Raw genomic sequence first — 24,821 nt, forward strand, 5'->3', positions numbered from 1 at the left:
TCTCTTCTTTGTGACTTACTGAGAATGGCCATTTTTATGCACATTTAGAACTGAAACTCAACAATGGTGAGAAATCTGTGCTGAGCTGTCTTGCATACGTGCAGTACACTCCAGCATTTAAAACAAATGAGAATCGGACTGCTCTTTATCTTTAAAGTATAAGAACTCTGCTGGATCAAATCAAAGTTCCATCTAGTCCAGCATCCTTTCTCAGAGTAGCCGGTCATATACCTGTTTGAAACTACATCCTGTGGAAATGAGTTCCATGCATTAATTGTTAGGAAGGAAGATAGGAAGAAATAGTTTTGCCTTTTCTGAATGTATTGCCCATCAACAAGTTCTCTATCCATGTGCTCCAAACTTCTTGTCCTATCAGGAAAAAAGTATTTTCCCTCAGGACAAGTAGCAGGGAGAGTGTTAACCTCAACAGAAGTAGCTAGGTTTGCCAACCTCCAGGTGGTCCCTGGAGTTCTGGAATTAGAACTGATCTCCAGACTACAAATATCAGTTCCCACAGAGAAAAATGGCAGCTTTGGAGAGTAGATATTATATATCACAGATAACTGAAGTCCCTCCCCAGACACTGTCCCTCAAATCTCCAAAACTTCCCCAAGCCAGAATTGGCAACCTCAACCACAACGCTGATCCAAACTCTCCCCCTCAGCGTTTCTTTAGCTTTCAGTTGAGCCCTTAAGGGTTCAGGACAAGAGTAGGTGTGTTCAGTTAAAGCTTACAACAGGAATCAAAACTGTATTTTAAGGGATAGGTTTGTGCTTGGAAAAAACATGGATATTGGAAAGAAACAACTATTCTATTTCTGTAGTGCTTCACATGACACTACCTCAACATGCTTTGCCGTTTGGTACTGTAGGCCAGTACAATCCAGACAGAATGCAGACTTTTAAAACAGAGACAAAAAAATCCAGGCATTTGCAGACTCGGCTCCTAGAAATTTACTGATCTTCCTCGTGGTCTCTGTGCTTCACACCCATGGGATAGAGCACCTGCGCCGATCCCCGAATCGGTATCTGAAAAGCCCGGGATTTTTCCGCGCTCAGCGCCAATGGGCATGCGCAGGTGTCCCAGTACGCATGCTCACCTGCGCCAGTGCGGGGATCCTGCCAGTTCCTTTCTGACCACTGCGCGGAGAGGTTCACCTTTCATGTCCCCGGTCGGTGAGATATCGGTTTTTGCCTTTTCTCGTGTATATAGCCCATTTGTTGTTTTCTTAGAGTAGATATAGTTAGTAAAAAAAAAGTTTGTGTGTGTGTCTGTCGGACTGCCCTCCGGGGCCTTCCCCCTCGTTTGTTTTCCCCCAAAGTTTTTTTTTCCCCCTCAGAGGACTCTGAGCGGGTGTTTAGCGACTGGAGTCTATGGAAAGTCACTGGGGGGTTTTCAAACGTTGCCGTTCCTGCGGGAAGAAGATTGCCCCCCCCCCCAGACGGCCATTCTCTGTGTCTTCTCTGCTTGGGTGAAGCGCACTGTGTGGAGTCCTGCCCACATTGCCTCCGCTTCTCCAAGCAAATGAGGAAGAACAGGGCGGCGCGGCTTTCGGCGGCTCTAACCGAATCGGCACTCCGCCCTCAAAGATCGGGCACATCGGCATCGACCATGGCAGACACCCCGGCCCCGACGGTCACATCGGCCAATATGACCCCGGTCGTGACCGAAATGCCGACTGAGCGAGGCTCCTCTGTAAGCCGAAATGCCCTTCAAACGAGGTTGGGGAATTAGGTGGGCACCTGGCTCACTAGGAATCTTTTACCAATGTATACAAGAATACATGTCCAGAAAAGTGATGCTTAAATATTTGGGACTCTAATTTAGTGAAATCAATTATAATTTATTGGAAAAATATATAGACTTCCATACAAGATAAAAATACACGTACAATCATACACACACACAGTCCTAAGAAATATAGATAGATGGCTAGGGGAACATATAAGGGTAGACACACAGGGTAATATTACCTATCGTAGTCTTCAAGGAAGGCTCCAATGGCGACAAAAGAGGACAGGGGAAATGGACCCAAAACTGTGGCCAGAATTGGGGATGGATCTAGACAGCGGAATTGGGATACTGCTAGAAGCACACCAGTGGGTAGCTAGTCCACAGGTTATAAGGACTCCCTTGAGCCCTCAGGGAATGGGAGGTAGGAGGGAGGAGAAAGGGGAGGCTCTGCAATGACCAGGAGGGCTAGACTATTGCAGAGCCAATAACAAGTACCTTGGTGGCACCTAATTGGGTACCTGCTCTTGACCAATGAACTCTGCCTAGGTCCTGTGTACCTGAAAGAACTTCCAGATTGAAACAGGTCGTGGGGCAGGCTCCAAAGTGACAGAATAGAAGTGATTACTGAGTGGGGAATACTTAAGATTAGATGGACTTATCTGAAAAGGTGACAATAGAGAATCAAATATTGACCTAGGTATCACCCGGTTTAGACAAAAGACTTGGCTCATGCAGGAGATGGTCTTCCTCTTTCTTAGTCTTCTTCCTGACACCGAGGAAGTTTGCGGAATGGGATCACAGTCCGAGGCGTCCTGTATGTCGAGGCTGTCGCACCATTCCCAAAGACCATCGGCATCGATCCCTCCGGAGAGGCGCACTACATCAGTGGCTGAGACTCATCGACGACCATCTACATCAATCCGCTGAGTTCCTTTTCACCCATCCGAAACCGAACTCAGTGGTCGTCTCTTCTTCATCCAAGGCATGAAAGGTCCACTCATCCCCACCCGACAAGGAGGGAAAGAAGCTGGACAACATGGGAAGAAAGGTGTATTCTGCAGGGGCCCTGGGAGTAAAGGTATCTAATTATGCGGCTTGCATGGCTAGATACCAGTACTCCGTATGGGAACAACTTACCCCTCTTCTCTCTTCCCTGAGCGAGGACAAGAAGGCGGCTGCCAGGAAGCTGCAGAAAGAAGGCTTTGCTGTGGCCAAGCAGCAATTGGCTGCAGCAAAGCACATGGTGGACGTGTCAGCAAAGGCAATCACATCCGCTGTGTGCATTCGTCAGCACTCCTGGTTGAGATCAACAGCCCTGCAGCAGGACACTAGGGCTTTTGTCGAGGACTTGCCCTTCGAGGGGGATGGCCTGTTTAGCACCACCACAGACAGTGCACTGCAGGAAATCGACAAGAGCCTGAAAACCTCTAGGAACCTGGGTGTGCAGGCCACCTCAAGGACTCCTAAGGCAAAGCAGTGGCACAAACCGTGGGCCAAGAAGCCCTTCCAAAAATTTTCGCCAGAACAGCAATGGCGACCTCGCTCCACCCAGCCTGACAGACCATCATACTCAGGCAACAACAGGAACCGCTATAATTCTCAGGCTGCTGGCCTTTTGACTTTCTTGTGGCACGCGTCATCGCCCCCACTTCAACATCTATCCGTCTCCGCCCTTTCCTATCTGCCTGGGAGTTGATCTCTACAGACAGGTGGGCTTTGCCCATCATAGAAGAGGGCTACAAAATAGAGTTTGTGCAGATTCCGAACCAATCCGTGGTGATCACCACTCCCCCTTCCCCACCTCTGCTGGTGGAGGTGAACAACCTCCTACAGAAATAAGCCATAGAGAGAGTTCCGATGGAGGCCAGGACAGGAGGTTTTTACTCTCGCTACTTCCTGGTCCCCAAGAGGGACGGGGGCTTAAGACCAATTATGGATCTTCGGAATCTGAACAAATTTATTCTGTACCAGAAGTTCAGAATGGCCACACTGCAAACAATCCTGCCCCTCATCAACCAAGGAGACTGGATGGTGACCCTGGACCTCAAGGATGCCTACTTCCATGTCAGCATCCATCCGGAGTTCAGGCGTTTCCTCAGGTTTGCAGTGGGTTCCCAGCACTTCCAGTTCAAAGCCCTTCCGTTCGGCCTGTCCACTGCACCTCGGGTGTTTACGAAGATGATGAGCGTTGTGGCTGCCCATCTCCGTCTTCAGGGAGTTGTCGTTTTTCCATACATCGACGACTGGCTCCTTGTGGCGAAGTCGAGGGAAAGTTTGTCAACGCACATTGCCATCACTCTACGTCTTCTCAACACCTTGGGGTTGCAGGTCAATTTGGAGAAATCTCATCTTACTCCGTCAAGGACAGTGCAGTTCATAGGGGCTTTGCTGGATACGAACCAGCATCGTGCATACCTGCCTTCGCAGAGGGCAAAAGACATTGTCGGTCTGGTATAACTGCTTCAGAGGCGAAAGTAGGGGCTGATGGCGGCAACGACAAGTGCGCTACTTTTCGCAAAACTGAGAATGAGAGGCCTACAGTTGTGGTTTCTTCGCCAGTTTCGCCCTCTCAGAGACTCACCTCGAAAGAGGTTTACCATCCCAGCCGGGACTCTGCAGACGCTACAGTGGTGGGGGTCAGAGAACAACATCTGCCAGGGAGCTCCCTTTCAACTTCTGACTCCTACTATGACGATCACCACAGATGCTTCCTTGTGAGGGTGGGGGGCCCACATGGAAGGCCTGTATGTGTGGGGCCGCTGGCCACCAAAACTGACTCAGTTCCACATAAACTATCTAGAACTGCTGGCGGTTCACTTTGCCCTACGTTCTTTCTGCCCCTTAGTGGCAGGGAGGACTGTAGCGCTGCTTACGGACAATACCACTGCCCTGTACTACATCAACAGGCAAGGAGGGACAGTGTCTCGTTGGCTCTGCGCATTGGCGATGGATCTCTGGTTCGAGTGTCTCCAGTACGATATCTTCGTGAAGGCGGCACATCTTCCGGGGGTCCTCAACCTTCAGGCAGACTCCCTCAGCAGGGGTGGGGCTTCCCCACACGAGTGGGAACTGCAGTGACGTTTCCTGAAGCCTGTATTCCAGCTTTGGGGGTGCCCGCAGCTGGATGTCTTCGCCACAGCCGAGAACAAGAAATGCCCCAGGTTCTGTTCCAGAGGGGGAGTGGATCCAGCATCTCTGGGAGACGGGCTCCTGCTTCCTTGGGAGGGCCGGTTCCTGTACATGTTCCCGCCTCTGCCATTGTTGACGAATGTGGTCAACAAAATAGCAAGGGAGAGACCACGCTGCATCCTGGTGACTCCCTGGTGGCCTTGCCAGAACTGGTTCGCGATCCTGCTCCAACTCTCGAGGGGGGTCTTCTACCAGTTCCCGGCAGAACCAGACCTTCTGTCAGCTCAGGGCGGGCATGTATTCCATCACAACATGCCCCATCTGAAGCTGACAGTGTGGTTCATCGACCAGTAGGGTTCTCTGGCAGGGTCCAGCTAGTTCTTATGAACAGCAGAAAACCGTCCACCCGCGCTTCCTATGACAGGAAGTGGCGGAGATTTACCAAGTTTTTAGTTGACCCTTCGGTCTCACCTAGCAGGGTGGGATTGGCGGCAATTTTTTGCTGTCCCTAGTGGATGCGGGCCTGGTTTTCTCCTCTGTCAAAGTTTATTTGGCGGCAATATCTGCCTTCCATGATCCGGTGGAGGGGTACTCCGGTTTTGCGCACCCTCAGTCCAAGAAATTTTTGAAGGGGTTGTTTAGGCTGCATCCACCATCAAGATTGCCCCCACAGTTGTGGGACTTGACTTTAGTGCTGAACAAGCTAATCCGTCGCCCCTTTGAGCCGATGGCCACGTGCTCTTTGCAGCTCTTGTCATGGAAGACTGCATTTTTGGTTGCCATCACATCAGCACGTCGTGTTGGGGAGCTCACGGCGATGCGGTGTGATTACCCTTATCTTGTTTTTAGAGAGGCTGGGATTTCCCTGGCTCTGGACATTAGTTTTCTTCCGAAGGTGGTCTCTCAGTTCCACCTCAATTTAGAAGTTTGGTTGCCTACTTTTTACCCTAGCCCTTTCTCGGACGAGGAACGTAGGTTGCATGCTCTGGACGTTAAGCGTGCTTTACTGTTTTATTTGAAACATTCAAAGGTTTTTTCATAAGGACAAGCAGCTTTTTGTTTCGTATGCTGCTCCCAAGATAGGTTCCAGGATTTCATCTCAAAGGCTCTCAAAATGGCTCACTGAGACGATTAAACTCTTTTTTGTTGTCGAAGAAGCCGCTACCTGGGCCTGTTTGTGGACACTCCACAAGAGCGATGGCCACGTCGGTGGCGTTCCTGAGAGGCGTGTCCCTTTCTGATATCTGCAAGGCTGCCACCTGGTCTTCTCCGCATGCCTTCATGAAGCACTATGCGCTGGACGTGCATGCTCAGCAGAGGACTTGGTTGGGAACTGCGGTGCTGCAAGCTGTCTCTTCCGGTTGACCGTCTTCCCGCCTCCAGGTATGCTTTGCTTGCTAGTCTCCCATGGGTGTGAAGCACAGAGACCACAAAGAAGATAGACAGGTTGCTTACCTGTAACTGTAGATCTTCAAGTGGTCATCTGTGCATTCACACTACCCAACCTCCTTCCCCACTGCTGATGGTCTCCCTCCAGTAGGGGCTTCCAGCGGTCAGGAAGGAACTGGCGGGATCTCCGTGCTGGTGCCGGTGAGCATGCGTACTGGGACGCCTGCGCATGCCCATTGGTGCCAAGCGCGGAAAAATCCCAGGCCTTTCAGATACCGATTTGGGGATCGGCGCAGGCACTCTATCCCATGGGTGTGAATGCACAGATGACCACTCGAAGATCTACAGTTACAGGTAAGCAACCTGACTTCTCTCACATTTTCCCATGGGTAGCATTCAGGCTGAAGCCTCAATTATCCTTTTCTGAGAGGAAACAGAGACACTCCCTATTATAACTATGGGTGCAGCTTATTTGTAGTCCCAACTCGTCTTCCTGAGAAGGACTCCATTAAATCTCTGCTGCCCCATGTCTTCACATTATGAGGTGGAGGTGGGGGGTGCTGAGGCTGAAAGACACCAAGTTGCCTGGCGCCAGTTAATGTATTCCTGGCTGTTGAGCCTGAAATACCTTGGCTCAGTAACTTTGCTCTGCCAGCTGTAAAGTACTTAGAAGCATTTTTGCTGAATTGCACCTAAAATGTTCAAGGAAGTAGCCTCGGTGAAGGAGAATGAAATCTGCTTAAAAGCTGGGAAGCAGTGGTAAAGTAGTGAAGAGAGTCAGACAAAAGTTCAAATTAAACTGCCAGAATGACTTTAGAGAAGTTACTGTTGTGCCTTTGAGTTTGTATCACAGCTTTGTATTGAGAATAAAATAGCATGGCAGGGAGAGAATGTGGGGACCCTGTTATACCATTCTAAGTATCATAAAGAAAAACCAAAAGAAACCAAATTAAAAACTACTAGAGGACAGGCATTCTCTACAAAGGCCCCCCAATGGTGGAATCAACTGCCGGAAGAGGTGCGGGCCCTACAGGATCTTAACCAGTTCTGTAGGGCCTGCAAAACTGCCCTCTTCCAGCTAGCTTTTTAAGACGGAACTCCTGATAAGATCAATAACGCCGAGCCATCTTACACATAATTTGATTGTATTACAATGTCATGTTGTTTTATTGGTTTTACTGTTTAAATTATTAATTTTATTATATATTGTTTTATTGTATCATGGTTTTACCATGTCTTGTTAGCCACCCTGAGCCTGCCTAGGCGGGGAGGGCGGGGTAGAAATAAAAAGTTTATTTATTTATTATTATTAAAACAAAATGACAATCACCATGAATAAATTCAACACACCCAACAGTGATCACTGGCCTAACAAAGGCAAGGTGAAAGGAAATCTCCAGGTTTGGGCAGCTCCTCTTTCTCTCCCTTCTAATCTTATCTCATGGAAGACAAACATCAGACTTCAAGCCTGCAGTGTGAGCCTAACTTCAGTTTTATCCAAAAGGCAGGAAGGAGAGCACAGAGGTGACTTGATTAACATCATCAGAGTCTCATCAGCTGCACACAAATAACCTTGTGACAATGAATGAAAAAACACAACGTACCTTTCGTGCTGCCAGTTTCTCATGCGTCAGGAATGTGGTCTCACATACTTAAAACAACTGACTCACAAGTTCTCAAAAAGTAATGACAGGCACAATTAAGCCAACACCCATTTATGGAGAACCTTGAGCATTTGTGCTAACAGCCAGAGTGTGGGGGGGAGAAGATAAAACGTGACAGGAGTTAAAATTAAAGCCTTAATTAAGTAAACAATGACCCAAGTGGGAATGTGCTGCTAGGCCCAGAACACAGTCATAGGCGAATGGGAGTATAGCTCTGGAGACCAAAAACAAGCTGGCGCTGTAGAGACAGAAACTGAAACTAGTTCCCAAACCTCTTACCCCCAGGGAAACTTTTGACTTTGTGTCTTGTCAAGTAATCTCATGTACTTCAAAAGCTTCACAGCCTGTTCTCAGGCATTGTCCCTTTACATTGGGTGTTGGCCAGACATGATAGGCCTTAGACCTGCTGTGTGTAAATGAAGGTCAAAACACAACACTAAAAGCATGGATGTTACTGAAAACACCTGTATGTTTACATTCCCCTTTCACTGTCCAAGACAGCAGCCAATGATATGTGGTGGAAACTAGCAAACCTGCAGTGCCTTGACTGAGGTAAATTTTTTGGATATTGTAACTGAATGCAAGAGGATCTGGGAGGAAAAGGGTTAAGAGAAGTCTCTCACTCAGGTACACTTGGCAGTTGGTTTCAACCTCTCATCGATTAGATGTTGAGCCTCTTTGACCATCGATTGTCTTCTGTTTCATTTTATATAGGACCTCTCTTTTCTCTCTTACACAGGCTATAGCAAGTTAGCCTTTTAAAAATTAATCTGTTCCTAATAAGTGAGCTATACCTACATGAAATATGTCATGCAAAATATGCTTCTATTTTTTGTAAGTAAAATTTATTCCTCTAGTCAGATTATTTTTCTAATTTTCTAATCAGACTGGAGTCAGATCATTTTTCTAATTTGTTTGAACAGCATTTTCCTCTTAACTAGGAAATGTAGAGGATCCAGAATACTGTGTGAAGGTTTTGTGCTTCCAGGGCACCTGGGATTTTTTTACACTTAACCCAATACAATTGCCCTAGGTTAGTATTATAGAGCTGCAGAAAAGAATTAAAAGCACAGCAGCTGCTTTCAGCATTTAATGTGACATGCAATCATTGCCTAGGAAACAAGTTATTACACCAATTGCCAACAAAATCTCCTTTCCCAATCCTCATCCTCCAGAATTACTGACACGTAAACCTGGTTCCAGTGTTGTTCCCCCACCCCCCACCATGAAACCTTACCTAAACAGAACTTGATAACAGCATATCTGTCTATCTGAAACTCTGGTTACCTGAAACATTTAGATGTCTGCCAAAGCAGCTAGCTAGCTTTGCAGGGATTATACTACAAAATGTGACTGGTTTCCTGCTTGGAAACATTCCAAAGGTTTGTACTTTAATTATGCAGCAGGGAAGGAAAGGTATTTTCTATCACTCATTGAGAAAAATGCTTTCCGGCAGTGGGTTTGCATTTTGCCATTAGGCAGCGGGCAAGGGAGGGGAAAGTCTGGTCTTTTGGATCCAAACACTGCTATTTCTTCCCTCCTGAACTGTACCTTCTTCCTACACTCAATCCGATCAGAAACTACTACATATTTTAGATATCCAAAAAGGTACATATTTTTATTAGCATACATACATAGTAGGCAGGCCTCAGATTCAGAAGGAGCTCAGAGCACAGCTCCTGAACCTTTCTGAGGGTTCCCCCTCCTCCTCCCCACCTTGTCTATTGAATAGTAGGTGCAGCAGCATAACAATCCCTGGATGAGCTTCACCACCTATTTTTCTACAAAACGACCCCTGAGTAGAGAACATATTTTGGCTTGCCTCAGCAGCTATTACTCTTCCACTGCCCCAAGTTCTTTAAGTACAACAAATTTTGGAAACTGAATGGATCCATTTTAAACTTTATGTCAGGGTTTGACTGTATTCAAATATTACTGCAAACAAGTTTGTTCACAAGAGGCACAAGCACAGCTGTGTGCCATGTTGTATTTCTTTGCTCTTATATCTTTATTTAGGAAACCTAGAATCCAAATGCAGTTCTACATGCAGGCACTTGGGCAAATTTGGGAGTTTGTTGCCCTTTGTCTCTAACCTCCTCCGCAAATCAGGATTCTGAACTGAGATTAAGCAGAGGTATATAATCCCAGGTGGTGGAGAACAAAAGCCAGTTCTGCCTAGGCACCTTCAGGTTTCTCAAACACAGAAAGACTTTATTTGTGCACTGCACACTTGAGGAGGAAAAGTGTTCCCAAACTGCCAGAAGATACATTCATACCCAACAGATGAAGCTGTTGGTCATGACACCTGACTACAGCCACCGGTGGGATATCTCCAAAGGCCAACAGGAAGCAAAAGACTGGTCTCACCCGGCTCAAAGTCTATGAGCCTTTCCCATGCAGAGAAACTGGGGGAGGAGAGGGCTACACCTTGCTACACAGCATGCAGTCAGAAAAATATTTGTGGCTCTTATTGGTCCATTTACATATGCTAGTTACTCAATGCATTTCTCATATTATTGCAGCAATATTCACATACTTTGGCTCTTTCCCAGCTGTTCCTCTTACACACATCAATATCATGCACACACAAACATGCACACCCCAAAGGAGGAGTTAACCTACTCCAGCAGCCACACTATAAGCCAGCATCCTTATAGGAATGTGGGTGGAGCGCCCATCAGGCTAAGCAACTCAAAGCAGGGACTCCTGTCCTTGTTCAATTCCACTGCAGGGAGGGCCCCATCAATGGAAACACTTCAGCAGCAGCTTAAGAGAGAATGAGTTAATCCATGTTAAAGAAATCAAGTTAAGGCTCCGCACAAAGTCAGGAGAAGGAGGCTGATGAAGTGTTTACTATCGAAATCACGAGGAGTCCTGCAGTAAGCGGTTCCTTACTTTCTCCGCACCATTTGGAGCTGAACGCTGAGTTGAAAAGTTTTCACCCACCTCTGTACTTAACTTGAAGAAGTCATTTATCAGGCTGTGGGAAGACTTTGTGGGGACGTTTTATATATTGCATACTCAGTGTTCTGTACTTCTTGTTCTTTTCAGTTTTGCACTAAATATATTCACACATGGTTTATGTAGAGGTTACATTGTTTCCAGTGGTTTTCTTATATTGTTTACAACCACAGGGGTAGCTGTAAACCTCCCCCTCCCACTGAAGAAAGAAAGATGGAAGGAAGGTCTCAATGAGGCAAGAATGGATGGCTATAACACGAAAAATCTAGACTCACAGAATATCCCTGGCCCCAGGCTACTTACCAAGACATTGTCATTTCTCGCTGGAGACAACAAAACGTTAAAGGGAAAATTTTAAAAAGGAGATAGCAACAAACCTTCAAAAACAGCCACCACCATGGAAAGAAGGGAAACTAATGGGAAACCACACAGAAAAGGATACCAAGTGCACACGTGTGTGGGGGCATGTCACGACATCTTTATTAAATAAAAAGACTCAAGTAATTTCAGAAAACACAGCCAAATTTCAGCTTTTCAGCACATCTGCTTTTTAAAAAGGTGCAATACTGTAAATCCATTATATAGCAGCTGAAGTCAGGTGAGGAGGAAGGGGGCAGAACACTGAATAGTAACATCATGCCTCCTACCCCACCATTCCCTCAGAATGTATTTCCTCAGAAGCGTCCAGAACCTGAGGTCAATGTTCAGGGCATGGTGTTTGGTTTCTTACTTCATTACCCCACTCATTCCCTCCAATATGGCACCTCCACCTCCCTCATTAGAGCCCCCTTTTGAGGTTCCTCAGAGGTTTATTCTGCTCAGGTAAGAGGGACAAAGAGCTCTGATGAGCAAAAGGGGTGTGGAATTTTTGAATAACCTCCTCCCATCATTCTCGACTTCTGCCCTTCCTTAGGTCGCAGCTAAGTATTACAGAAAAACGAGGCGACAGAATTCTGAGGTGCCAAAATGGGCTGCCCCACTTCAGACTGCAGGTATGGGTGTGTGTGGTGGGGGGGAGGGGCACATTTTTTATTATTTTCCAAACTTGCACTCTGTGAATAGCGAAACTTTCCTCCCTTCCAGGTCTCAGTGTTCTATTGGATCTTAACTTCGGGTTGCTGCTGGATCTGAGGAGGTTCTGCTTGGTTCTGTGGAGCAGCAGGGTCCGGAGCTCCAGGGTGGGAACCAGGTGGGACTGCCTGGTCTGCAAAGTGAAGACAAAAGGAGTTTGTGGCTGCTGCTTTGCAATGGTTCTAGTACTCACATTCACTTAATCAGTTTCAGAATCTTTAGTCAGCCCCTCAGCAGGGCATTTAAATTGCCAAAGAACAGGAGTCTCCAACAGGGCTGTAACCAGGATTTTAAAAGTCGGGAGGCTTTTTTAAAAGCCAGGGGGCACCCTTTCCCAACCACTGCGGGGCTTACTGCTTCTTAGAAGCTTTCTGGCATAGGGGCAAAAGCTGAAGGCTCTGAAAATGGCCAAGTTGAGGCAGCCAACCATAAAACTTCGGAGTCTCAAGAAGGGACTGCACCTTGCATGCAAGCAGGGGGGTTTCCTTCCACCTCCCTCTCCCCCACTCTGGCACTTTGAAACCAACAGCTCCATCTGTCCCCCCCTCCCCAGCCCATTCCACGTGGCTTCCTCCGCTTCCCTCTCCTCCACCCACCTCCTCTCCACCTGCTGCTTTTGCTCCTGCAGTGCACTGCACCCTGCTCAGCTCTCCCAGCTCCAGCTACTGTTGATGACACTTTGGTGGCTCAGCCATGGCAAAAAAAGGGAAAAAGCAGTCTGGCTCCTGGAAGTCAGGGCACAGTGCCCTCACAGGCCCCCCTGAAGCTACAGGCCTGGTCTCCAGTGTGGTGCCCATCAGTGCCATGGCACCCTCCACACGTTTTCTGGTGCTCGCCAAGTGTTTTTAGGAAGTGGGTGGGGCCAGGTAGGGCTTTTGCCCAGCAAGGCTTTTGACCAGCTGTGATATTTTAAAATGTTGCTTTGGCAGCAACTCCCACCACAACACAAGGATTTGCACTGTGTCACCAAAGTTAAGCTACAGCTATCATTTTGTGGCCGGCTCCACCTCCAGCAGCAGCCATTTTCTTGCTGCGCCCACCACGATGTGTCAGAATTCCAAAGGTGCCCATAGGCTCAAAAAGGTTGGGCACTCCTGGCTCCTGAAAATCCATCTTCGTACTTTGGCAACTATGACCAGAGTCCCTGCAGTGCTTTTTAAGATGTCAACAACCTGAACTGACTGCATCAACAAATGCTAAACTCTCCCAGGAATAGTCAAGCAAGCCAACTCCTTTCCCATCTAAGGAGACTAAACTCCATCCAGAGAATCCAGGGAGTTTCTGGCTCTTACCTGCTGGGGCCGCATGGGGAGGCTGCGCCTGAAACTTCAGCTCACCCCCCGGTCCAGCCAGGTGTCCTTGTTCGGCCTGTGGCTGAGATTTCCTCTGTTCCATCTGGAGCACAGCCTGCAAAAAATATAAAGTTTAACAGGTTCTCACTCCCGTACAATAGGTAGGAACGCCAACTGGCCATCTTTCCCTCGCATACTTTCCCATCCACCTGATGCAGCAGCATCTCAGAATTTTGCACCAGGAACTCCTTGAGAGGCTGTGGGATGACAGTAGAACATCCGCAAGGCACAACTTTCTATCCCTGGCATCTCTGCTTAAGGGAGCTGCAGGAAAATACTACTGTTTGATTTTGGGTTTGTTTGCATACCACTCAACAGCTGCCAATCAGAAAAGGCAATACTGAGTTAGATGGGCCAATGGTCTGACTTTATGTAAGGCAGCTTCATGTGTCTGGTGGTGGAAAGTGCTGTCAAGGCACAACTGACTTATGGCAACCCTCTAAGGTTTTCAAGGCAAGAGATGTTCAGAAGTTGTTTGCCACTGCCTGCCTCTGCGTCACAACCTTGGTCTTCCTTGGAGGTCTCCCATTCAAATACTAGCCAGGGCTGATCCTGCTTAGCTTCCGAGATCAGGCTAGCCTGGGCTGTCCTAGTCAGGGTTCATGTGCCTAGCCATTAACAATTGTTGGTTGTTTTTTGTGCCTAGTAAGCAGCACACATATCTGTAAGAGTCAGAAAGCAAGATGCTGCCAGAGATTCCACATGTTAGGATACATTAATATCCAGAAGTAACTACCTATAAAAAGATCATCAGGGAACTTGTTTACGGGCTTCACCGATCCATGAGACTCCGTTGCCACCACATTTCTCAGGAGAAGCAGGAGTCTATGAGTCAAAGTACACCAAATGCTTTCTTTCCTACACACGCAACTAGAAGAGAGTGTCCTGTCCGATGCTCCCTACCTGTTGATACTCCTTCTTTTGAGCATCCAGCTGCACCTGCCGCTGCTGAAGTTCTTCATGCTGCCGGCGGAGCTGTTCTGCACGCCGGCCAAGCTCCGCCTCCTGGGCTGCTAACTCCACCTCAAAGCGCTGAAGCTCCGCCTCGGAATAGACCTGCGTTTCTTCCACTGTCTGGATGGGGGAGGAGGAGGAGACAGAAATGGAGCTGGGTCAGTGGACCATGAGACCGGTTATCCCAAAAAGTTTACCTGCCCTTATGCTTCTTCTGTGTGCATGTTCATCAATCTTTCCTCTGGCATTTCATCCCAGTTGCTAATTGCCAAATTCATATCACATATTTCTAACTAAATGCTTAAAATGGAAATACAACAGCTAAACAGAAATATTAACTGCTAAGATTTCACTCATCTTCTCTTGGAAAGTGGATTTCTACTAGTTTAGCTAATTTTCTTCCAAGATTTTATTTCTAGATTTAAAGGCACCCCACAAGCACTGGGAAGGCACCAATAGTTTAGGCATTAGAAACTCCAGAATGTTTTCATAAGGTTCAAGTCCTGAAGCCTCATATTAACATTAACCCACCATTTATTTAGGATGCTGTGATTTATCCTTGAACTAGGCTGAATCACAGATCCAAACACAAGAACTCTCATACTGTAGTGGAGGTCTAGACCAGGGTAAAAAAAATTGCCCTGAGGCAGAAAACACATGCCTTAATTCCCAGTCATGTATAACTAAGTCAACCCAACAGACTTAGCTTGACCACAAACTGTGCAATGCATACACACTCAACTTTGTCTCTCCAAGTAAGACGCTCTCTTCTCTAATGACTCACTGAAGTGACAGAGAAAGCACACCCTGAGCAGTGTTCCCTCTAAGCTGAGTTAGTGTGAGCTAGCTCACAATTTTTTAGCTTCTGGCTCACACTGTCTTAGTTCAGGAAAAATGCCCCCACAGCAAACTAATTTATGCAGTAGAGTAGCTCACAACTTTAGTGCCAATAGCTCACAAAGTAGAATATTTGCTCACAAGACTCCACAGCTTAAAGGAAGCATCGGCTATGAGCAGTCATTAGCTAAGTTTATCCCTGCAGCTAAATCATGAGCTTGCTGCAGGACTCCAGAAGGGAACCAGCTGCTACTAGCTATGCGCTTCTTCTGCCCTTGAATCATGGCTTTGAAACCCTCACACACCTTCCATCCATCAGCTTCATTAAATTCCTTCTTCTGTGTCGATTTTAGAAACTCATCCAGGTTCACTAGCCTGTCCCTGTTTAGATCCACCTGCAAGAAAGAAAAGTCGTGCAATGTCACCACCTTCAAAAGGTTCCTTTCAGTTTCCAGCAGCTGACTTCCATTCCTACTTGTATCTGATGAAAGAAACTTTGACTCTGGAAACTCTTGTCACACTCTAGGGTGCTACCAGACTTGAATCAAACTGTCCCTTCTTTCAGACATCTTTCCTAAAAAGTTTTTCAGAGTTTTAGACTTTGGGACCAAAATGGGAATTACAGTTATCCAACTTTCACCAGCAGTCTTTTGAAGTACATTAGGGACAAGGCAGAGAGAGACCCTGAAGGCTCCTCCAGCAAATTCAAGCAAAGGCAAGACCAGAGCCTTGTACAAAGCACCAGATTTCAGGCCTGTTTCTATCACCTCTACTCAAAAACAAAACAGAAAGCCCCACCTGTATCTACCCGTCCTAACCTGCCCACCCAAAGAGAAACTGTCCTGTCCATCCTTCCCCCCAACAGTCCCCTTTGCTTACATTTTTCATGACATGTTCACGCATGCGCAGCCGCTCTTCTTCCATTTCTAGCATGTCGTCTTCCTCGTTACGGGGATCATATACTTTCTCCAGCTACAAGGCAGGGAGGAAGACAGGGGGTCAGATCCCAAGATATACAGTCATTTCTTTTCTCCAATCTATAGCAAGCAAGGGCAGAGGGCAAATGTGGTGCTTTCGGGAAGCAAATGCTCACTCTTGGCTTGAGGAAAGTTGCTCCTTTAAAGCAAATGGTGCTTCATGACCTGAGGAAATTTTTCTCCAGGCCACTCTGGCAAGGGATCCTGGAGGTTTTTTCCATCTTCTGGGCATGGGTCACTCAGGATGTGGGGGGGGGGAGGAGATATTTGTGAATTTCCTGCACTGTGCAGGGGGTTGGACTAGATGACCCCAGAGGTCCCTTCCAACTCGATTCTGATTCTATGAAAGATTATCAGGGTGGGGCTATTGCTTGTGGTCAAGTCTAAAAAAGTGCAGGATCCACTTGCATCCAAGACATTTGGGCTCCACTCTTCCCTTCTCATCCAGAGCACAACTGGTGGGGGTGGGGGGCAGAGATACCCTGGTTTAGAACTACTAGCTACCAGAATAATCCTGACTTGCAGAAGCAAAACCATCACCGGTTAACCCACATGCTTGCATTTTGTATGTTGCTGGTGGCTAGAGTTGGTTTGAAATCAAGGTTCCTGCATCTGCCTCTGCTCAAGAAGAGTGTATGAGTCTGAGAAGAAGCTGGATTTGTGCACATTCCTGCTTAACATCATGTCCGAATACAGCCAAGCAAGCCCTGTAGCACCAAGGGCCTGTGTTTCAAATCGCACTACGTCAGAGTGCAGGGTGTTTTTTCCCCTATTGTGCTCTGGCTGAGAAGAGAGGACTGGAACACAAATGTCTTGGATGCAAGTGGATCTGGGCTTGACCACAAGCATCAGCCCCAGCCTGATCATCTTTCTCTCATCTCATACACCTAAAGTCTCCTCAACGCAAAACATTCCCTCCACGCTAGAAGTTAGCCCACTGAGGAGAAGAGTTATACTTATTTTAAAAGTTTATATCCCACTTCTACCCTCACAAAGGCCATCAAGGTGGGTAACAATATTAAACACACATAATGAGAGCACACTTTAAAATGATTAAAATCATTCTCCCAACACACATCATTAAAACACGTTAAAAGCAGTTAAAACACATATGAAGACATAAAACGGCACTTAAAACATTGGTCAGGAAGGAGGAATCACTGAGGGGACGTTGAACAAAAAGGTCTTCACCTGTTCTCAGAAGATGGCAAGAGATGAATCTCCCTGGGGAGAAAGTTCCAGAGCTTTGGTGCCATGACTGAGAAGGCTCTGTTGGTCATGGCACTGGCCTCCTTCTTGCTGAGCTAATTTTCTCCTGTAGTGTTTTATATAGAAGAGCGCTCAAACATGTGAACGGAAACTTGGCCAAGAACTCACCTCCTTTGTGAAAAGCGCCTCTAATTCCTGCTCATCTAAGACCCCATCACTGTTGGTGTCTGGAAGCAGAAGGGGAAATAAAAGAAAGGGAATTGAGTTACAGGAACAATACCCTGGCAACTGTAGATAAGCCGCTGGTTCTCTATGCCTGTTTCCTAATTTTGCAACAAGGGGATGACATTGGCCTCCGTACTCTGATTGTTTTAAGAATGAAACCATGTTAAAGGATGAACTCTACAGGAAAAGTCTTTTCATGGCCAATGTTAAACATGTGATATTGAGGAAAGAAATGCTTGTAGCCAGTCACAAACAAAATTTCATTCTCTGACCAGTAGATGGAGATGCAGGTCCATCTTCCAATTCCTCAGTCTCAGAACAGGATTCAGAGTTGTGATGTAGAGCCAGGCAATGGCAACCCACCTCTGAACCACTCTTACCTTGAAAACCCCGCTAGGGGTCGCTGCAAGTCAGCTGTGACTTGATGGCAAAAGGAGTCAACCCCTGCCCCAGTGCACGCATTTAAGTCACCCATCTGTGGGCTCAATCAAAAATTTAAGAAGAAATTGATTTTTGCATAACATCCCTGATCTCCCAGAGGTAATTCCTTGCTGGCAACCAGGTAGGCAGTTATCATTAAGCCTTGAAGAATTCCTCTCTGGGAAGCCAATGGGGCATAGTGGTTAGATGTAGGAGGAAGATTGGCAAGAGCTGTGTTCAAATCCCAGCTCAGCCACGGGTTTCCTTGGACTGGCCACTCTCTCACCTTCCTCACAGGACTGCTGTGCAGATGACACACAAGAAGGGGAGAGCAAGGCTAAGCACCTTGGAGAAAAAAAGTGTGCTAAAATACACTAGACCAGAGATGTCTGTCCCAGATGAAAATATGCATGAGATTCACAGTTTAACTCTATGCACAAATACTCCAGCCTAAGCCCGCAGAAATCAATGGATCTAGCATGGAGTCACTCTGTAGAGAACTGAGCTAACAGTACCCAAGGAGGCTGCTGTTCCAAAGGAACTGGATTCTTAAAACATGCAGTATCATGAAATACTCTAGATATTAGCGCCAGATTGTTTTTAACTGTTGAATTTTAAATTATGATGTATTAATGTAGCAAAATTTTATTGTTTATTGTGATTTTATTGTTGTGAGCCACCCTGAGCCTGCCTTGGCAGGGAGGGCAGGATATAAATCAAATCAAATAAATTAAATTAAATTATGTGGAACTTATTTGTTATGAGGGCCGGATCTGACAGATATGAGACCTTGTAGGGCCGGGCCATGTGTGCCATAAAATGTAATGCCAGGTAGCAGAGACATAAACTTTAAAAAGGAAGCAGACAAACACAAGTAAAGGGTTTTTTTTAAAAAAAAAAAAATTAAATAAAACGTAGTTAAAAGATTGGCACTTTACAGTATTTTATTTAACAGTTTCTGACAACTGATGGAAGCAAGAGAGAGGGTGAAGGAAGCAGATTTGCTCATTGGTCTGATAGGAGCCCTCAGGGGGGGGGGCTGATTCTGCCCCCGGGCTGCATGTCCGACACCCCTGGCCTAGACACTGTTAAAGTAAGATCTGGAGCAACCACCACCAATTACCATGCAAGTTGAAGAAGGTCTTGGGGTTGAACTCATTGGGATCTAAGCCGTCTGTCTCCTGCCAGACTTCCTTGAGTTGATCTTGGCTTCCCTGCATGGGATAAGTAAGGTGGTCAAGGTGCATTCAAAGAACTCGCCACATTCCCCCTTCTAAAAGTAAAAACCAAACAAACAGGTTTCTCCCTACTGGGGCATTGACTTTGGGGTGCTCTTTGTGCTTCTTCTTGAGCTCCTCGAACCGTGCCTCCTCCTCCCGACGCTTCTCCTCATCCAGAGACTTCAGATACTCCCGGCGCTCGTGCTCCTTCATCATCTCGTAGCGCTTGAACTCATTGTGATGGTCTGCATCAAAGTTCTCCAGGTGCTTAGTAGCCTGGGAGGTAGAGAGAAAGACCCCCAGGGTCATCAGGGGTCTTGGTGCTCCCACATCTCCTGGTCTAGGCTGCATGTCCCCAATTCCCCTCCCATGGAAAATCCTGAAGACTCAACTCCGATCACTGTCCTACTTGCCCCATTCTTGTGCACTCCTGTGCCTTTACAGAAGTGGGAACATTCCACCAAGTACATCTGCCAGTTTGGTGTTGTGGTTAAGTACCCAGGCTTTTATCTGGGAGAACCAGATATAAATATAGGTATAAAACAGTGTAATAAGCACTGGCAAATAAAATACCTATATAAATCCAGTCTCCTCTTCTTCTCTTCATCACAGAGACAAGAATAGCTGCTCTGAGCAAGAGCCCTCCTTCTGTGCAACTCTTACATACCTATCTATAAGCTAAGGCTGCAAGACCAGACCAAAAGACCATCTAAGTCCTGCATCCAAATGACTCCCAGAAGCCAAAAAGCAGAGCTAGAAAGCAACAGCTTTCCCCACTATCCCCCCCCCCCAATATCTGATGAACCTGGAGATTCTATTGAGCTACTGTTGACAGACATATCCCTACCTTCAGTTTTCTAATCTTTCTCAGAAGTTGTCTAAGCTAGCCACCCTCATCACTAAAACTCACAGAGCTGCTGTGAGGATAAAACAGAGATGGGGAGAAGCATGGGTGCAACCTTGAATTACTTGGAGGGAAGGCAGACTAAACATACGTTAGCTGTTAGTGGCAGAAATCAAAGCTGGAAGGTGTCTTCCAAGGGCTCCCCGCATTAAGGTAACTTCCCTCTCCTTTGCTTAAAAGGGATGCAACAACTTCCCCCCAAGTAAAGGCACATCAGAGTCTGCTTGGGTTAGCACCATCCCAGCTGACCTTAGCAGCACCACCCCCACCCTTTGAGCCTACTATCAGAATACTCTGGATGTGTATTTAGATTCAAAACAGGCTGTGCTTGCTCAAGGCAAATCAAGAAACAAACACACATAGTACAGTACAACCTGACAATGACAATCAGGACGTGTTCTGCTTTTTAGATTAGCAACTACACATGAAGGATGATGCAGGGAGACGTTGTTATCTCCCAGATGAAAATATGAATGAGAATCACAGTTCAGCTCTATGCACAAATACTCCAGCCTATGCCCACAGAAATCAATGGATCTAGCATGGAGTCACTCTGCAGAGAACTGAGCTAACAGTACCCAAGGAGGCTGCTGTTCCAAATGAACTGGGTCTTTACAACATGCAGTATCCTGAAATACTCTAGAGAATCTCTTCCTCCATGGCAGCACCCCCAGGAACATAAAAGGGGCAGAAATAGAACATTAGGGACATTAACCAAGTTACTGTCCTGTTAAAGTTGCCAAATGATCAACCAGCCTTTGTAGCTGTGCCTTCTTTAAACACCAACTTGATAAAGTTCACCTGCAGGGTGCAAGAAACATCCCCAGCTAATTGCTTCCAGTCCAGCTGCACAGCTACAGAGGCCAGGTGACAAGTTGGCACATCCTCTTGCAAGATTTGGAATTCTGCGCTCAGCACAATTCCATCTTTCTGCAGCCAAAAAACCCCAACCAAAACAGACATACAGTCTGAATGAGCAGCTCCAAGTCTCGGGCTTCAAATGTGTGTTGGTTTTGAGGATCTAGATGCTCAAATTGTTTCAATAAAGTCCGGTGATCGATCTGGACATCTGAAAGCAAAAGAGATGGAAAAACTAGTTAGAGATACAATTTTGCATCTGTAATTTAAGCAGATTATACAAGACAAGTTTATCAAGAGTAACACCAACAGCAATCTCAATCTCCCCTCTCAACTCACCTTGTTCCATGGTGGCATCCATCTTGGCCTTCAAGAGCATCCGAAGCCGGGACACTTCCTGGCGCTTCAATTCATCCAGTTTGGTGCGGACATGGTGGCTGACAAAATCCAGCTCTTTGCTGAGTTTCCCACTCTGAAAGACAGAAGAGAAAGAGCAAAAGACAGCAATTATTCTAAATCCACAGTGTTCCCTAGGAGTTTTGCTTGAAGTCAACCAGTCCCCACATATTTGTTTGTTTATTTTAGTCAATTTATATTCCACCCTTTTCTGAAAATGAGCTCAGGGTGGATAACAACATAATAAAATGACAATTAAATCAGAGAAGTATAAAACAGTGTAATAAGCACTGGCAAATAAAATACCTATATAAAAGATCCAGTGCATCCACCTCTACTGCAAAAATCCTCATGCAGGAAGTGCTGCATTTTGCTATTTGTCCAAATCCTTGCTTATACCACCAAATCCTACACAGCAATTTGAGAATCCCAGATCACCTTGATGTCCTCGGCGTTTGCCGCTTGGAGCTTCTCTCGGAAGTGCCCGTCTGTTTCCAACACATTGATGACTTCCTGCAAGTAGCGGTGGTAAAATAGGCCTGTGTCCTGCATGGAAACCGAAGAAGAAGACATTGGATTTATATTCCGCCCTCCACTCAAGAGTCTCAGAGCGGCTCACAATCTCCTTTACTTTCCTCCCCCACAACAGACACCCTGTGAGGTGGGTGGGGCTGAGAAGACTCTAACATCAGCTTCCCTTTCAAGGACAACCTCTGCCAGAGCTATGGCTGACCCAAGGCCATTCCAGCAGGTGCAAGTGGAGGAGTGGGGAATCAAACCCCGTTCTCCCAGATAAGAGTCCGCACACTTAACCACTACACCAAACTGGCTCTCTTGTGGAGCCAGAAGTCAGGCTAACCGGAGGGGCCCTCACTCAGTGCAACCAGCAGGTCCCAGATTGAATCTCTGGTATATCTAGATGAAAAGTTCTCAAGTACCAGGTGCCCGGAAAGACTTTTCTTAGCCTGAGAGCTGCTTCCAGCCAATGGCTACAGGTTTTTACAGGCTTCTCCATCACAGTTCATTTCTCTTCAGCCTCCCTCACCATGCAGCTACACTGAAAAGACTGGATCATAACTGCTGGATGGTCTTTTTAGTCCAACAACACCAGCAGATCTAAAAACAGTACAAAAGAGTCAGGGCTCTTCTGCTTCTAAGTGCCCCTCCAGCAAGGAAAGGAAGTTCACCCAGAAGCCCCTGGCAACATCACAAGCTCTCAAGGGCAACTTTCTATTTCCTTTTTGGAATAATATTTGGGGGAGGCAGTAAAACACGATTCTCTTGAGCTGTGCTTCTTCCACTGCTGCTCAGCCAGCCTCCAACACTGTTTTTGCCAGTCAGGGTGGAACACTGGGACAGAGATCTGGCTTGGCAGGCTCCCCTCGTAAGGTATGTTCATTTACCCCACTGTCTAGTCAGGAACTTCCCCACTTTACCAAACGTGCCTGGAAGGTCTCCAATTTAGTCAATTTAAGTGGTGGCCAAACTGTGTCTCAGGAGCCACATGTGTCTCTTTCACACATACTGTGTGGCTCTTGAAGTCTCCATCACCCCGTCTGCCAGCTTGGAGAAGGTATTTTTCTCTTTAAATCACTTATCCAAGCCAAGCCAGCTGGCAACATGGAGAATACATTTAAAGTTGCTTTCTTTCTACCTCTCCGCATCTATTTTGCCTTCCTTCCTTGCTGACTTGCGGCTCTCAAACATCTGATGTTTATGTGGCTCTTACATTAAGCAAGTTTGGCCACCCCTGCTCCAGAATAACTTGTATGAGGATAGGATCAGAGGACCCTGCAAAAAACTGTTACATAGGAACCAAAATAGTCCACAACAGAACCAGGCCTAGATCTTGCTGCTACCAAGCAGACAACATCTTAGTTATGCATTTCCCCCTTTGAACATACAAAATGAAGAGGCATTCTTAACAGCTAAGAAGTACATCAGTTGTTCAAAACTTTGCCTTTCTTCCTGTATTTCTGTTTCTGTCCAACCAAGTCTTTCAGCAGTGTAGGATCACCCATCAGTGCAAAACAGAGGCAAGCGAAGCTGCACTAGCCAATATCAGGCTGCTTTTAAAGCTGCAGGTACCACCCAGCATACATAAGAGCATCTAAAAGCTGCTTTTTGCAAAAGAGGAGAGCCCAGCACTTACCGCTGGGTCTGGGGGAGGTTCTGTCTCTTGCTTCTCCTTGGGCCGTTCAATGGGCACGCAGATTGTCAGTCCCAAAAGGGCAGCACTTACAAACCATGATAGATGCATTGCCTCGTGTCTGAGTCACCTGCAATCAGAATGTAAGAGCTGAGGAAGAGTTCCACTGTTACTGCAACAGACTTATACTTGGGGCAGTCCCCAGCTAATGATGAGACTATGCTTATACAGCAGGATGAAACAGTACAACAGATCAACAGTGAGAGATCACATCTTTACTGCTTCCATGTATAAAAGGAACATTTCTTTCTAAGACTAGCACAGAAGGAAGGATTCAGGTAGGTAACCATGTTGAGCTCAAGCAACTTTTTTGTACAGCAAATTTTGTATAGAAAGAAGGAGACTGGGCTAGAAGCTCACCCTAATGCAGTAAACAGGCAAATGCTATTTTGGGCTGTACCAACAGAATAATAGTGTCCAAGTCATACAAAGTGACGGTATCACTTTACTCTGCTCTGGTTAGACCCCCACCTAGAGTATTGTGTTCAGTTTTGGGCACCGCAATTTAAGAATACAGACAAGCTGGAACATGTCCACAGGAGAGCAACAAAGATGGTGAGGGGTCTGGAGACCAAGCTACCTTGAGCCACTGCAGGTATCATTTCACAAACCCAATCACATCCCTGCAGGCTTTCTATGAAGAAAGGTTGAAGGAACTCAGTATGTTTAGCCTGGAGAGGAGACGACTGAAAGATGATATGATTACCATCTTCAAGTATTTGAAGGGCTGTCATACAGAGGATGGCGTGGAGTTGTTTTCTGTGGCTTCAGAAGGTCAGACAAAAATCAACAGGTTAAAAGTTTACCAAGAGTTCTCAACTAAACATTAGGAAGAACTTCCCGACAGAGCACTTCCTCAGTGGAACAGGTTTCCTCAGGAAGTGGTGGGCTCTCCTCCTTTGGAGGTTATTAAACAGAGGGTAGATGGTCATCTGACAGCAATGCTGATTCTGTGAACTGAGGCAGTTTCTGAGAAGGTGGGCAGGAAGGACTGCATCAGTGCCTAGCTCTCATGGCCCTTTCTTACATGCCCAGGGAAATGCTGATTGCTACTTTGGGGTCAGGAAGCAATTTTTCTCCAGGCCAGTTTGGCCAGGGATCATGGAGGGTTTTGTGGGTTTTTTTGCCATTTTCTGGGCATGGAACAGGGGCCACTGGGTGTGTATGGGGGGAGGTTTTTGTGAATTTCTTGCATTGTTCAAGGGGTTGGACTAGATGACCCTAGAGGTCCCTTCCTACTCTCTGAATATTTTTTCTTACATTCTTTTTGTGTGACTCAGGAAAGCCACAGCACTACACTGGTCATAGTGTC

General features: G+C 46.5%; 1 protein-coding gene across 1 annotated transcript; it reads right to left on the minus strand.

Moving 5' to 3' along the window:
- Positions 1–11,335: 11,335 nt before the first annotated feature.
- On the minus strand, positions 11,336–23,589 carry NUCB1 (nucleobindin 1). The gene is made up of 12 exons (XM_060256754.1): positions 23,453–23,589; positions 21,739–21,846; positions 21,244–21,376; positions 21,012–21,115; positions 19,233–19,418; positions 19,046–19,136; positions 17,446–17,504; positions 15,971–16,063; positions 15,397–15,486; positions 14,204–14,374; positions 13,241–13,355; positions 11,336–12,081 (listed from the first exon to the last, which is right to left on the minus strand). The coding sequence occupies exons 1-12, from the start codon at positions 23,558–23,560 to the stop codon at positions 11,972–11,974; spliced, it is 1,368 nt and encodes a 455-aa protein (XP_060112737.1). The 5' UTR covers positions 23,561–23,589; the 3' UTR covers positions 11,336–11,971.
- Positions 23,590–24,821: the final 1,232 nt, after the last annotated feature.

This window comes from Heteronotia binoei, chromosome 15 (assembly GCF_032191835.1).
Source record: "Heteronotia binoei isolate CCM8104 ecotype False Entrance Well chromosome 15, APGP_CSIRO_Hbin_v1, whole genome shotgun sequence".
In the NCBI taxonomy this organism is placed as follows: domain Eukaryota; kingdom Metazoa; phylum Chordata; class Lepidosauria; order Squamata; family Gekkonidae; genus Heteronotia; species Heteronotia binoei.

Coding starts and splice junctions, on each gene's coding strand:
- NUCB1 (XM_060256754.1), bottom strand. CDS start 23,560: ATGCATCTATCATGGTTTGTAAGTGCTGCCCTTTTGGGACTGACAATC. Junction 21,377..21,738: donor CAAACGCCGAGGACATCAAG/GTGATCTGGGAT, acceptor TCTGTCTTTCAG/AGTGGGAAACTCAGCAAAGA. Junction 16,064..17,445: donor AGGCGCTTTTCACAAAGGAG/GTGAGTTCTTGG, acceptor CCTGCCTTGTAG/CTGGAGAAAGTATATGATCC.